This window comes from Drosophila obscura, unplaced genomic scaffold, assembly GCF_018151105.1.
Source record: "Drosophila obscura isolate BZ-5 IFL unplaced genomic scaffold, ASM1815110v1 contig_14, whole genome shotgun sequence".
Lineage (NCBI taxonomy): Eukaryota > Metazoa > Arthropoda > Insecta > Diptera > Drosophilidae > Drosophila > Drosophila obscura.
The window spans coordinates 2,444,714-2,460,003 of NW_024542724.1; the positions used below are offsets into that span (position 1 = coordinate 2,444,714).

General features: G+C 41.6%; 2 protein-coding genes across 2 annotated transcripts in view; one reads left to right on the top strand and one right to left on the bottom strand.

Annotated features, from left to right (window-relative positions):
• LOC111077321 overlaps nucleotides 1–15,290 on the top strand; it is a 48,652-nt gene that overhangs the window by 20,685 nt on the left and 12,677 nt on the right. Inside the window, 8 exon segments of the mRNA XM_041596280.1 lie at nucleotides 35–218; nucleotides 2,296–2,383; nucleotides 2,607–2,745; nucleotides 4,235–4,532; nucleotides 4,702–4,791; nucleotides 6,671–6,877; nucleotides 7,724–8,765; nucleotides 9,991–10,449. Coding sequence (XP_041452214.1) covers nucleotides 35–218; nucleotides 2,296–2,383; nucleotides 2,607–2,745; nucleotides 4,235–4,532; nucleotides 4,702–4,791; nucleotides 6,671–6,877; nucleotides 7,724–8,765; nucleotides 9,991–10,449 — 2,507 coding nt within the window.
• On the bottom strand, nucleotides 388–1,971 carry LOC111077320. Its single transcript, XM_022371544.2, has 2 exons — nucleotides 1,278–1,971; nucleotides 388–1,218 (listed from the first exon to the last, which is right to left on the bottom strand). Exons 1-2 carry the CDS (start codon nucleotides 1,864–1,866, stop codon nucleotides 470–472), a joined length of 1,338 nt encoding a protein of 445 aa, XP_022227236.1. The 5' UTR covers nucleotides 1,867–1,971; the 3' UTR covers nucleotides 388–469.

A 15,290-nucleotide genomic window follows, 5' to 3' on the forward strand; every position in this document is an offset into this window, starting at 1 on the left:
GAGACATATAAATGTTTTCTGTTCCCCCTACCAGGTCTACGTTCGCGACGCCGCAAGGAGAAGCGCGATCGCGCCAGGGACAAACGAGAGAAAGGCCATGAGGAGTACTTACCACGTGAGCGTGATGCGTTGGCCGCCCTGGGTTTGGAGGAGATTCAGTATGGCAATTGGGCAAAATCCGAATGCTTCAAGGTGGAAAAGGGTCTGCTTTCCTTTGGGTAAGTTTTTTGTTTGTTTAAACTAGAAAAAGATAGAACTTCAATGATTGGATTCTGAGATAGAAATTGTAGACATTAACTGAGCTTAATGATGTTAATGTTAGATTTGCCAATTTTGTATGCAACAGTGATACGACATATTTTAGGTGTCGAGGCTTAAACAATTAAATCAATCAAAGGATATAAATTTATTTTTTTTAACAGAAATATACCGATATATAGAGATCGGAGAGCTGTGATCTAAATGATCATTAAAATTCCGATATGCGCATACGGCGACGAATAAGATTGTTGAGCTTCATGTTCAGGATGTAGATCTTGCGATGGAGCATCTTCTCCTCCTTCTCGAGAACGAGAGCCTCCTCCTTGCGTTCGATATACTCGCTGACACTGGGCGCCTCGTACTCCTGCAGTTGGGCGCGCAACTCGTCAAGGGTCGCCGAGTCCTTGTCGTTGTGCAGCTGGACGATGGACACTTCCTTTTCCAGCTTGGAAATGGCACGAGTTACCTCCTCGGTGCGATTGACAACCGAACGCATCTCGGACTCTAGGTTCATCATGGCCTGCTTCTCCTCGGTCATCGCCAGTGAGGTCTTACCGGTGACGCCCTTGAGTCCCGCCATGTGGATGTTCTTCTCCTCCAGCTGATTGATTAGCTCCGTGCGCTTGATGATCAGCTTCTCAAAGTCAACGGCCGTGAGGATGCCACTTAGGTCTGATTTGGTGATGAGATCAGCACGATGCTGCTGGCAGGTCTCCTGCAGTGAAACAATCGTTAGCTTCATGGTCCCAAGCAGAGCGCGGGCATTCTTGAACCAATTGCTTGTGAATTTGCGCAGCTTTCGCTCGATTTGTCGCTCTGTGGCCGACTCCAGGAAGGCTACATCGTTCTCGTCGCGCAGAAAGTGCAACATGAAGTTGTTCTCCGTCTCCATGGTCTCCTCGCTACGAGCCCGTAGCTCTTCGATCTTGGCACGCAGCTGCTTTACCTCCAACATGGCTAAAAGGGGAAACACATTGGAGTGAATTTTCAAAACAGAAGAGAACATCAAGATTTACCATTCTTTTCGATATCCACCACACGCTTCTCCACTTCGGCAGCCCTTTTCTCGGCCATCTCTGCCTTGGCCTTGTAGTTTAGTTTGTAATCGGCGCCACGACGCCTATCGGTTGCTGTGGGCGCCAAGGACGCCAGATGGGATGTGGAGATGGGTATGGAACGCTTGGAACTCGACTGCCTACTGCTCATCAATTGACTGCCATGACCCGAGTTTCGCTGCTTGTTCTGCAAGCGTTTCAGTATCGAAGTGCGACGCTGTCGCAGGCCAATCAATAGCTTTGGATCATTCTTCTCCAGGAACTCGACCATAATGTAATTCTCCAGCTTCATGGTTGCCACATCGTTGTGTATTTGCTCGATGGTCCGCAGCATATCCATGGCATCGAAGGTGGCCAATCGTGTGACACGCTCCTCGGGCGTATAGCTGCGATAATCCTCCAAATAATATTTATACATAATGGCCGCAATGTCCAGGTCCTGTGGCGGCACATACTCCTGCGGGACACCTGTCTTGCTGAGATGCGACTTGATTTCGGACCTGCGGCTCATCGACGGTTCCGTCTTCAAGCTATGATCCGACATACTCATCTTGGTGTTGGTTTACTCAATATTGGAGAAATATAAATTAAAGACAAAATTAATTTTATTTTTATGTAATATTGTTTTTTACTATTTTAGAAGGTTAGACAGGAATATATTGGATAACAAGATTTTAAAAGGGAAAAATAAGTGATATTTGATAGGAGGGTATATGATAGATAGATGATATACGATATAAAACATAAAGAAGGGTACATTTGCATACATACATTCATTCATATAAGAGTTCGTACCTTACTTTCTTATTAGGCCAAACGCACAAGAAAATCGTGTTATGGAATCTAGAAATCTAAATGAAAATCAGTTCTCTTTTTAGTCATGTTTATCCACAGAAGAATCCTATTATTACCGATAGAACATTCATTATTTATTTTTTCCAAAATTCAAACACTAATTTTGTATGCCATCTTTTTGCAGTTGGGGCCGTTGGTCAGAACTATTGGAATTGGGATCATTCAAGCGGGGCTGGCGTGATATTGATGTTGAGGATTGTGCACGCATAATTGTAAGTATTAAAAACCACAGAAGATCCATTTGTATATTATTTTAGGCTGTACATAACTTAATGATGACCAAGCTATGCTAATATTGAGAGAACTTTAGGTTTTCGCTGAGTAAAAACACAACTTCTCAACCCGCTGAAAGAAAACAAACACATCAAGAATATGTACTAAGCATTTCAAAGAACTTCATAAGTAATCGTATTTTTTTCCCCATTCCCCTTCCAGCTTCTCTACTGCCTGCAGGTTTACAAGGGGGACGAGAAGATCAAGACATTCATCTGGGATCTCATTACGCCCACGGAGGATGGAGAGGTGCAGAAGATCAGCAGGGATCATAGTGGCCTACACAATTTGGTGCCACGAGGTAGGAATGCCAAAGGTATGGTAAAAGATACATTCACGCACACTTCCCAACTGCTGCACGGACGTAGAGAGTTATCCAAAAAAAAGCCCACGAATAAACAACTCATCAAATAATTGTACAGAATATTCCTACACACTTCTATATATATCTACTATATATTACATGGGACTCTTTGGACTACCTAACTATTTTGTGTAAACTTCTGAAATTCTTCAATCTTTCTTGAAGCCCAAATATATGATCCAACGAATCTAATATAAGTCCACAATGTATCCTCCATTTATGTGTAGTGAGTATGCGCTATGATGGTTTTGGTCTGTGTACTACTGCCCCGCCTTCTACTTCCTGGCCCTCCTTTGGTGCCCTCCTATTATGTATAACTCAAACTTTAAATCAAAATCTCTCGACTTGGACCGCGACTTACTTTGAGTATTTGCACTCGTAACGACCTTTACTCGACGACTGACTAAGGAAAAAAGTGTGTGTATGTTTTGTTGCCATACGATTGTATGCCTTTTACCATATTCAAATCTTGTATTATTTGTACATATAAAATATATTCATCAACTAATATTTATATACATATATTGTAGAATACATGTTCTCATTAATCATTCATATTATAATTTAATTTATATTTTTAATTTACATTACATTGCTTATTGATATATCTTTGCAACTGTTTTGAGAAAATGTTAAAGGAATAACTGAGTACTATACTCAGTGCCTCATGTGAAGCCTAATTTTGAGAGCTTTTTGATACCATATAGGGACGTATAGGAACCGATAGGTAATAAGCTTCGACTTGGCGTCATCTGATGGTGCAGTCCAAATTTTCAATTGTATTCAAAGGTATACATCATTAGGATGTTATCATATAGGATGTGGAATTTATATATACGTACATAACATAACCATAAAGGAATCTCATAAATTATTGTTTAGGGTATTTTCTTCAATGTTGTTAATTTTCCGAAAGCAAAAGCTCATATATATCATCGATAAATCATTGATAAATTTCGATATAACCATAAAGGAAGCTCGGGAATAATCCATAATCTGTTGTTTTACAAGACATTTTATTTGTATTGTCTAATGCTGTTAGTTTTCTGAAAGAATAAGCACTATAAGCATCACAAACTCATCTATAAAAATTGTTAAATGACGATATACGTCTTGTTCGATAATTCCATTGATAATCCAACCCATTAAACGTTAGTTTTGAAAGTTGATCATATTTTATGCATTTAGTTAGATTTGACCTCTGCAAAGACACATCCCTAACATCGTTTAATCGAAGGTATCTTTTTTTGTTTGTTTTGTAGCTAACATTTAACATAAAAAAAAACCAAATCCATTGTAAAAAGTTAATTCATTAATTGCACAACAATCGAGTTGCCCTCAGGCGGATGAAAAACACGACTGAGGACAGCTCGAAGGACCCCAAGAAAATCCTCTAACATCATCTATGCAAATTTTTAACTTACAGGACGGAATGGAGGAAAGTCGAATAAGGAGTCCACTGGCAGCTCCACACCAGCACCGGGCACTGCCTCGGGCAGCAACAGTGGCAACACGACCCCCGCACACAAGTCGAGTGCTCTGGATGGAAGTGGAGACAAGGATGGACTCGGCGGTGGAGGAGTCAGTGCCAGTGCTGTGGCTGCAGCTGTTGCCACTCCCATGAGCATCCATGATCCAAATCACTGGAGCAAGAAGGAGAAGTACGATGCGGATGCCTATCTTGAAGGCGCCTACAAGAAGCATTTGGGCAGACACGCCAATAAGTGAGTCACGTGTGGAATCGAATTTGTGCAGTTAACACCGCCCCTCCGCTCGGAACAGCAGGATCAGCCTTTTACTAACACTCTCTATCCGTATTTTCCTTTCTCTTTTACCTCTCTTTCTCTTTAATTTGCGTTTTGTGTTTCGTTTATTCAATGTTCTCCTTCACAGGGTTTTACTGCGCGTACGAATGCTCTACTACATACAGCACGAGGTGATTGGTGAATTCGTTCAACAGATCAAGGATAACACTCCGATCAGGTAGGACTGGCGCTTTAGTCGAAACTCTCGCTCTTCTCTCAGATTTCATCATACATCTTGTTTGTTGTTGATTGATTGATTGATTGACTGACTGATTTCTGGAGCGTGTTACATAATTAATTAATTATTATTGAATTTTATTATTTGTATTCGTATAGAGAATTTATTTTTCTATTTATATACTAAAAATGCCAATTTGTCATCTGTTTTATTATCAAATTTCTTGTAAACTAGTTCGCTTGAACTTTTTAATCAGCTGATGAGTTAGCTATACTGCTGGAAAGTCCCCTTGTGGAACTCAGTTATGTTTCCTCCAACTGCATTCAAGTTCCAGCGAATTACAGCCCTGACTATTGCTCTATCTTAACCTCTCTCTACAGTCCTCTCTTTAACTGTAATAGCTCTCTCTTTGTCAATGTATGTTCGACGCTCGCTCTCGCTTGTCCATTAATGCTAACAAATTAACTGTAAACATTCTCACACAACTCTATATACGTATCTCTCTCATGTCTAACACACATTTCTATTAAGTACAGTACTGATCGGCTATGTGACAAATCTACTAATCAACACTTTCATCACTTTTATATGAATCGGTTATTTGCAAACGCTTTTGAAAATTTGTAATCGATAATTTTCAATATCAAAAAGCGTTCAAAAATCGAAATATGAGGGTACTTTACTAAACCTAATTGGAAACAATTAACGACACTTTGTAAAATTACTTAAATGTCTTGAAAAGTAAAAAAAAAATAATACTGAATTGTAATAAAAACATTCGAAATGCCGATTTTTGGCTCGATTTATTATACTTATCGATATTTCTTTCCGATAAACGATTAACCGATCAACTGTTTCGATGCACATTAAACGATGCACATAACCGATTTATATATACTGTATGTACAATATTTTCACACTTTCCACACACATTTTGTCAATTAATCTTTGGCGCATATTCGCCGTTCACTTCTTCCTATCGCTGTGTGTTTTTGTGTGTGTTTTTTATTGCTCGTCAACTCGAATTTGTTTAACCAACCGAAAAATATTTAATTGATTTCATTATGAATATCCGTACATAACCGTACGATACTACCGACAAAACTGCAGCAGTACGAAAGCCAAGCAGCAGCTGGCACTCCATATGGAAAGGTAATGTCCCCCGAAACCGCCATAAATCGATCGCCTATCGTTCGCTCTTTCGCACGCACGCACGCATCGCAACACGCTCGCTATCTCGCTCGCTCCTCCATCCAAGCAGGCGAATAGGGATATCCACGCTACAACTCCCTCTCTATCTCTCTTTCTCATATACTCCTCGTACAATCGTGCAGTCGTCCTCATCTACAAAACAAAACAAAAAATTTAACAAAATAAAATTTTTACATTTTATAATAATTAAATTTTTATATACTTTTTGTAATTGAAACAAAATTCCAAATTCCACAAAAAAGGCAAAAAAAAAAAACGAATAAGAAAATGTTGAAAAATGAAAGAGAATGAATTCTTAGAAAACCATTTTGAGTTTTGCTTTCGTATGGAATTTCAGTCGCATTTTGTAGTGGTAAAAATCTGTAGTGCAAATTGGCTATTAACAAATTATTATTTTTTTTTGTATATGTTTATTATTTTTCCTTAACCTTTTTGATTTTATTTTGTTTTATTTATCATACAAACCAACAAAAATACAACAAAAAAAATTATTTAACTTAAAACAATTGAAAAATTTTACTAAAAAACCGCATGTCTTTTTGCGCATTTCTCAAATCTTACGCTCTCCCTCCCTCCACTGTCGTATCGTATCAAACACACATTTGAATCGAAACGTTTATCGAACGCAATCGAATGTCTATCGAACCCGAACGAATGAATCATGTAGCGAGCTCCCCATTCGCCCGCCGCCAACGCCAGATCAAGTGCCATCCTCATGGTGGAATCCCATTTGTTGTGATAAGAGTCTATTGGTCGGAACCTACAAGCATGGCTGTGAAATGTATCGTCAAATGCGCGCCGATCCCAATCTGTGCTTTGTCACCCATGTGGGCGCCGGTGCCGGTGACGATTTGGCCGTCACGAATTTGCCGATGTAAGTGCTAAAAAAAAAAAAATTGAAACAAAAGTAGTTAGCATAGCACCATTCATAAATACCATTAAGTAATCCCCCCGCATAAGCCACATACTATACTAAAACTAGAGATAATCCCCCATATTACATGCTCAGACTCTGACCAGATGTAAACGAGAAGGATAAGGATGCAAAGAAAATGCTTAACTCATTCGAAACCATTCTACTCACACACAAAAGCATAATTCATTTAAAATACATTTCTTAAATTTCGTATATTACTGAATGCTTCAGTTTTGGGTTTTTTTTAAAATAAAATCAACGATTCTAAGGAGATTCTAAGGAACCAAAGTAGCCAAGAGATATGGGGTCTGGTCACCCATTTGCAATAGATATTTATAAAAAGTGTATAATTGTGATGTAATAAGATAGGTAAAATATACATCCCAGTGCTGTCACTGAACATTAGCATTCGTGAATATTTTCAAAACTGTATTGAAATTGCTACCCAGAAAGGTTTTTGATAGTAATATCGATTATTTTAAAATTAAGATTAAATTAAAGCATAGCATGGTCATACCAAACATGCGCTTTCCATCCTCCTGGTCACTCACGTGCACACACATTGACTCATTGTCGCATTGAAGCCATCCATTGGACATTCACTAAATGTGTGGGTGTGTGTGTGTGTGTGTGAGTGTGTCTCTTGAATTTTCTCTCAGTTTTTAAGCAAATCTTTATGTGGCATGTGCTTCCCGCCCCAAGATCAAAGTTTCTTATATGAATAGAATATACATAAATGTACACATATTCCTGTGTTCAATCTTTTAGTTATTTTATTAATCTTGTGTATGGTTTCTTGAACAGAATCGAAGATGATGCAAATTCTAAGCACGATGACGGCGATGAGGTCGACGATGATGGGACGACAACGACCAAAGATTCGGACTCCACAAAGTTGACGGGTGGCGACAACAAGGACTCGCTCGATCCGGAGCGTCCCAGTTCGTCGGGTAAGACCATCATCAGCAGCAGTAGCAGCAGCGGCGATGGAAACGGCACCGAAGCGGCCACCAAAGCTAAAGCTAAAGCGAATGCTAATGCCAGCAGTAACCTGGAATCGTCGTCGTCTGGCCCGACTGAGGGCAATGGCAGCGCCGTCGAGGCGACCACCGATCAGCAGCCAGCTGAAGCACTCCCAGAATCGGCAGACTCCCAGAATCAAGAAACGAAAAGCACAAAAGATAAGGCTAAGAGCGAGGTACCATCCGGTGAGGCGGTCGGAGCTTCCAGCTCAATCTCGGGCGGCACCACATCCTCCTCCTCCTCGACGCCTGAAGCTGACTCCAGTTCGGCGGAGGCAGGAGGAGATGCTGCTGCGAGTGGGGTCGAAGCGATGACTGTCGACTCCGGAGAAGTAACCAGCGCATTGGACACTGAAATGGAAGCTAAGACAAAGAACCAAAACAAAAGCAATGGCGAGGAGGCTTCTACGACAGCTGCTGCTGGAGGCACCGCCGAGGATGCCGCTGCCATTGCTCTGGCCGATGCTGCCGGCTCACCCGAATCATGCACTAACGCTACCACAAATATCACCACCACCACCACCACTACTACTACTACTACTTCCATAACCAATCCATCATCCAACACCACCACCACAACCACCTCAGCGTCTGCAGCGGCGACGGCCAATTCAAACACCGAAAATGCTAACTCCAACTCAAATTTAGGCCTGGACGAGGAGGAGAGTGTCGCCGGTAGTTATCCACCGACAGTGGCCGCTGTCGAGGATGCCACCACCATGTGGCCATCGATGCAGGATCTGAATACGCGGCTTCGACGCGTCATCACCGCTTACCAGCGCAACTACAAGAAGGAAGAGCTCAAGCAGCAGCAGAAGGCCAAGGTTAGTCCCCCCAAAATATTACTCCTTCGATCACAACCAAAACCCTATCATCTGTACCACCAATCCACTTCCTCTATTTCCTCATTTCCTTCATTTATATTCACGCACCTCACGTTCATTTTGTCACCTCTGTCGTCCAATCATTCAACGAAACTTGGGTTCGATCCAAGCCATAAATATGTACATATATTAAAAAAGTATTTGTGTTTGGGTCTGAGGTTATATATGGCATATTTGTATAATACTTGGCTTGTAATGTATATTTTACAAGAAATACAGTGCGTTTTGGAAACATAACTCGATTACATTAGATGCTCGATAAAATTTATTAATTCAATTGATTTTGATCGATTTACTTAAAATTAAAAGACTTTATTTCTTATTTCGTATTCGTGTTGAAAGTAAAAGCGAAATTAGTCTCAAAAAAGTTTCGTCAATTATCGAGCAATTCTATCGAATTTATAACAATACAAATAAACAGACTATCGACAGCAATCAAATTAAGCGGAATAATTAATTTGTTTTAAGATATTGGAGCGTTGACTCTATTGCAATTTATTATTCTTATATGTAGTTCCAAAACGTAATGTATTCCAAATCGTGAAAATTTTGCAATAAAAATGATTTGGACTTTGAACATTCTTGCCCACAAATTTCCTCACCTAACACCAAATAAGAACACCTTTTAGTAACTTTTTCTTTTGTTTTCTGTTTTTTACCCTACATTATTTTGGTTTAAATATTGTTTTTGTCGTAGTGTCCAGTGTTAAAACGTACGTAGTTTTGTTGCTTAGCTGTTGGCCCGTAGCTTAGTTTTTGCGAACCGTACACCGTAGTTTAAAAGTAGATCAGAACAGAACAGACGAAAGACAACTCAGATATGCACGAGACAGAAGACTGAAGCCCAAATCGAGAACCGAATCCTTAATCCCAAAACTAAAGAAATATTTAAACAGCCAACAGCTGATCAACAAAACTATGTACCAGCTGGAAGATGCATCTATACTGAAGGATGCATCAGTCCATTCCGTTATCAGACATCAATTCATTGCCCAAACCAAACGAAAAAAAATAAAACCAACCCAACATATCATCCAGAATAGTCTGATTTCTCATCTCTCTTTCATCTGTGACTCTCATGATTCTTGTTCTTGTTGTTAATTGAGTTCTTACCACAAAAACCCCAACCTCTCTCTCTATCTGTGTCTGTCCCTCTGCCCCACAGCTACAGGCATTGGTCTCCTCAACGCCACCTCTATCGGTGCCCACAACGCCCACCCTTCAGTCCATGCAAATGCAAATGCAGGGCGGTAGTGGCAACGCCGGCTCCTCGGTCGGTGGCTCCAATTCGAGTGGCATCGGCAGTGGGTCGAGCAGCCAGCTGCAACAGCAACTCGATCCGAGTGGACGCAGCCTTCAGGCACTGATGCAATCGCAGGGCGCCAGCACATCGGCAGCGGCGGCCGCTGCAGCAGCCGCAGCCGCTGGCGGCTCAGCGGGTGGATCGGGGTCGACGGGCGGCGGCCATGGAATGGGACAGCAGGGCGGCGGATCGACGGTTCCGGCGATGCCCACCGCCGCCGATATCAGCCTAATGTTGAGCATCCTCAACACCACCGACGTCAGCCAGTTGGCCAATTTGGATATCAATAAGCTGGCCATGTACCTCGTCAGCATGAACAATGTACGCTAGTGATGAGTACCACACATTATACTATATTTATTATACACCATATAACCCCGATATTCATTCAATCCACCCCTTTGCCCAACCAATCATCCCCCTACTCACCCACTCAATGACCGAAAACACTCCCTCTCTGATACTCTTTCGAGGGGTGTAATAGACCATGAACAGTCCTTAAACAGTCCTTCGCCTCCCCGCCCCGATGAAAGACTGTAGCCCACACACTGACACGAAACCAAACATCACGTCACGTCACACAACAAATGTCGTCGTTCCTATCTAACTTAACCCAATAACACCACTTGTACAAATTGAATACTAACCTGCATGAATCATCGAAATATTGAAAGATCTAACAACACCTACATAATTTTTTAACTTTGATTGGTTACTAACATGATTACATTCACATATATATTTTCTATTTAATATCAAACATATCCTAGCTTAAGAACATTTCAAATAATTCTATCGAGCAATGTCTATAAATACATATGTATTTATTTACAATGTATATCCATGTATATCTATATGTGAAGAGTTATCAATGAATATTAACATATGGGCATACATAGACCAGACATAGTAAACCACATACTATCAGAAGGAGGGCTTTAGATGTAGGTCTACGTCTAGAGTTGCAAGTTTTAGGTGTTGAATTATAATAAATTAGAACTGAAAGCTGAGCAGATATCTGAAGTCAGTAGATAAAAGAATTTATGAAAGTGAAAAAGCTTAACTCATTGATAAATAATAATCCTTAATCGAAATATTGATCGATTAAAATCAAAGATTATCACAATTAGATTGTTGAACTTCAGAACTTTTAAGATGTGAACTTCAAAGTTGGTAATTAGATAAAAAAAAAATTTCGACAATAAATCGAAGTGATCTCTTAATCACTCTAAATCCATCATGAATCGAAGTGAACCACATTTTGTTCTGCTCTCTCATATTGATGATATACTAAAAGACATAACATAGATTACTACTTTCAAATTTCCCAATAAGCAATTCGTTCTCTGCTTTTTATTTTTTAAAGCTAGATTGAACGATTTATCGATTCCTTAACATCGAATATGAACCCATAGTTCATGTTGAACAGAAGCGTGGGGATAATTTGTCCTATTTGGTTAAAATACATATTCCAAAGAGAGCATCATATTAGTTACTAAGCATTTCAAATCAGCGTTGCAAATTAGTCGGTAATTCGATTAATTAAATTGAAATGATTTTCTGTTTGCTCTCCTCTCGATACACAAATCCACCCACCCACACGTCAGAATATCGACAAATCCTTTTTGGGGGAATACTAAGGTTGGGAAACAGTGTGAAAAGCCAATCTAAAAAAATGGTGGAAATCTGACTAAATAAAAAGTAAATTTGACACCCACCCAACCCCACCACCCATCAACACCAGCTACTCTGAGGTGTAATGTGGTGAAGTGAGGTGTGGGTGGGCGCTGCCGGCGGTCTGTCACCTCCGTCTATGAATGCCTCTTTGTTTCTGTGTGTTTGTGTCTTTTGCCGAATGTATAAACAAAAGTAAACGATGACAAAAACCGAAGCCTCGAATGACTTCGGTGGAAAGGCCACCAAAAGCAGAGGTAGAGTAAAAGCAGCAGCAGAGGGAGAGCGCAAATACACTTATGCTTAATTTATGCAAAATAAAAGAAATACATACACTCGAAATTTGAACCCGAAATGGTGCACACGACCGATGCTCAGATTATGCTCGGGAGTCACAGTCGCTGCTCTCCGTTAGCACGCCACCCCACCCCACTCCACTCCCATCTCTCTCCTGCCCAACCAGCAGATGCTTCGCGAATGAGCAGCCAAAGCGGAGAAAATGTCAAACCACTTTGCACACAGCGAAACACCCTACCACCACCCCCGCATCATCATCAACCCATCCCATCCCACCCTCCGATGTTTCCTAGTTGTGTTGTGTTGTACAAACCGTTGCTTTCGTTTCCTTTTGGGGCTAGCAACTGCCAACAAACAGTGGAGCCCACCATGTATTGGCCGAAAGGCTTGGGTCAAATTATGAGCGCGGAGTCAATTGTACAACCTGACGCGACGGCTTACCACTGTAGTGGAGAGCAGCCGACACGATGGGCAACCACGACGACGACGACGACTACGACGACGGCGCCGAAGCTGCCGCCATTATCAAAAGGCAAAGCCAGCGAGCCATCAATCAAACCTACAACAAAACCAAGAACAACAGCACTAAGAGTGGGAAAAGAAGAAGAGCAGTCGCAGCCAGCAGCAAGAAGAGAAAATCCAGCTCTTGGTTATACCCTTGAGAAGGGTATAGTTGTTTTGAGCAGATGTTGGCAAAGCATGCAGAAAGTCTATCAGAGGAACAAATGTGACAATATATTCCTGTCTTTTGATCAAAATAGCAGAGAAAATATCGATCGAAAGATGAAGATAATCCTGCCGAAAAATGATAGTTCCATATGAACATACGCGTGGAAATTTAATCAACATCGAATGACCACATCATAGAAAGGATGTATCTAAAGGGTATCTTAAGCTTCGGCATCCGAAGCTAGCATTCCTTTCGTGCTGCTCTTATTCTTGCGATTCTATTGCTGTTGTTGTTCCTCTTGTTGTATTGACGAAGTGAAGTTCTTCTTTGGTGACGATGATGTTGCGGCGGCGTTGGTGGACGACGACGACGACGACGTCGTCGTCTGGTCGTTGAGTATTCGATATCGGGTGGTTTCAGCTGCCTGCCGCCTAGCTACACGTTTGGCATGGCTGTACTTACCGCCGCCACCGCCTGCCCCTGTATGTGTATTAGTTTTCCATGCGAGTGTCTCTCTCTCACTCTCTCTGTGTGCGAGTGTAATTTTACATTTTCTGGATTTATCCAATGTTTAATTTTTTTTTTTCGTGTGCGCCCACCCAAAAGGCAACGGATGAGGCTGTGCTACTCTCTTTTGCTCTCACGAGCTGAATTATTGAGAGGAATATGTGACTTGGGGTCTGGCTCTGGCTGGCTGCGTGTGCCTGTGTGTGTGTGGTGACGGTGACCTGTTCCTGTTTCTGTCTCCGTTTCTGTTTCTGTTCCGTTCCTGTTCTGCATGCCCCAGCCGCAGGCGTTTCAATAAAGCAGCCTAATTGTGCTCATTTGAGCTCCCATCTTCATCTCCCTTCCACTCGACGTTGCTTGGCTTTCGTTTCGTTATGCTTATTTTTCTTCGCAAGAGGCCTTTCTTCCTTCTCACACTGCAGCCGCAGCTTAAAAGCATTTTTTCTGATTCCTTTTTGCATTTGCAACGTGTATTTAGAACACAGGCATAGATCTCTTTCTCTCTCGCTCTCTTACTCTGTGCGTTTGAGTGTGTGTGTGTGTGCATGGCTTTGCGCTATTCTTTTTTGTGCCAATCTTTGGCTGGAAATGGGGCCCAGCCGAGCCCACCTTCGATTTGCTTGGATGCTTTTGTTGCTGACCGCCGACGCTGCAGCGCTGTTGCTGCGCTGTCGCTGTTGCTGCCATTCGATTTATATTTTATTAGCATTTGGCGCTGCTGCTGCAGTGCACAGTGGTGCACCATGAATATGTACCTAAAATGTGGAATTTGGAAAACTACTAGTTGGGTTTGATACAAAGCCGGGATTTCTGTATAAAAATTGTGTGCCATGGAAATCATTTGAAATCATGGAATACCCAAAACCTTATATAATTTTTGGAAATGTACAATTGTGTTGATCCCATCTAAGTATGTTTTCCCATTTTGTTCCACTGTGCGCGTGCGCATCACGTGTTGCTGTCGTCGCATCATCTCGTTTGAATGCAGCTGCTGCGTCGGCGCATTTTTCTCTTCTTTCACACCTGTCAGTCGTAAAACATTGGAAAAGTTGCCGTTGCCTCAGCCGCGGTACCCACTGTGCCGCATGGTCAGTCTGTCAGTCAGTCCATCAATACGTGTGTCTACCTGCTGCTGCTGCTTCTTTTCTGTTTCTCTCTCTTTCCGATTTAGTTTTTGTGTTACGCTTTAGTCAAATTTACGATAGAGAACATGCTTCAGACCCCTCCTCTCCCTCGCCCAGCGCTTCTCGCTGATCATGCATGCATGTGCATGTGTTAGTATGAGTAAGTGCATTTGCTGAAGATGTGTCGCCATTGCATCGATTGTGTGGTGATGGTGGTGGATATACAAATATACTTATACATATAAACGTGTGTGTATCTGTATATCTGTATCTTACGGATTGATTAATAATCTCGTTTCGTTTCGATTTTTTTTTTTGCTCTGGCTACGTGCTTATCGCACTTTAGTCATGTTTCCATCTTTCGCTTGAGTTTCTCATACTCTTTCTCTGAAAGAGACAGACTCGTGTGCATGTAGATTGCCCAAAGGTCGAATTAATTAAACAATTGCAAAATGCCAATAATCGAAGGGGAAGACAGGCACATGCACACTTGTCATATACGGACTTTAAGCGGAATATTTCCAAGAACAGTCACCATTCTTCTGGCACACACACCCATTGTACCTGCGGCTCTTAATCCATTTTCATGGATTCGCCTTTTTGCCTGATTCTCTCTGATTGGTTATTATTTCATTTTATCCCTTTTTCCGCCGAGTGTTGTCCTGCGTCTTCCTTCCCCCTCCCCACTCCCCACTCCCGTCATTACCGAACATCAGTCGCAGCCGTCGCTGGCTACCCCATTCCCCTCCTTCATTCTGTCCACCTTCTTCTCTTATGCTCGCTCTTTCGCTCTTTATTTCTCAACAGTGTTTTTGTGGTACATTTGTTTCATTGCTTTGGCGTTTCTTTTTTTTTTCTGCCGTGTGATATGTTTTATTCCCCCCGCGCAT

Excerpts from the sequence above, each read along its gene's own strand:
- LOC111077320 (XM_022371544.2), bottom strand. The coding sequence starts at position 1,866 with ATGAGTATGTCGGATCATAGCTTGAAGACGGAACCGTCGATGAGCCGC. Across the intron at positions 1,219-1,277 it reads GGTGGATATCGAAAAGAATG|CCATGTTGGAGGTAAAGCAG; the intron begins GTAAATCTTGAT and ends TTCCCCTTTTAG.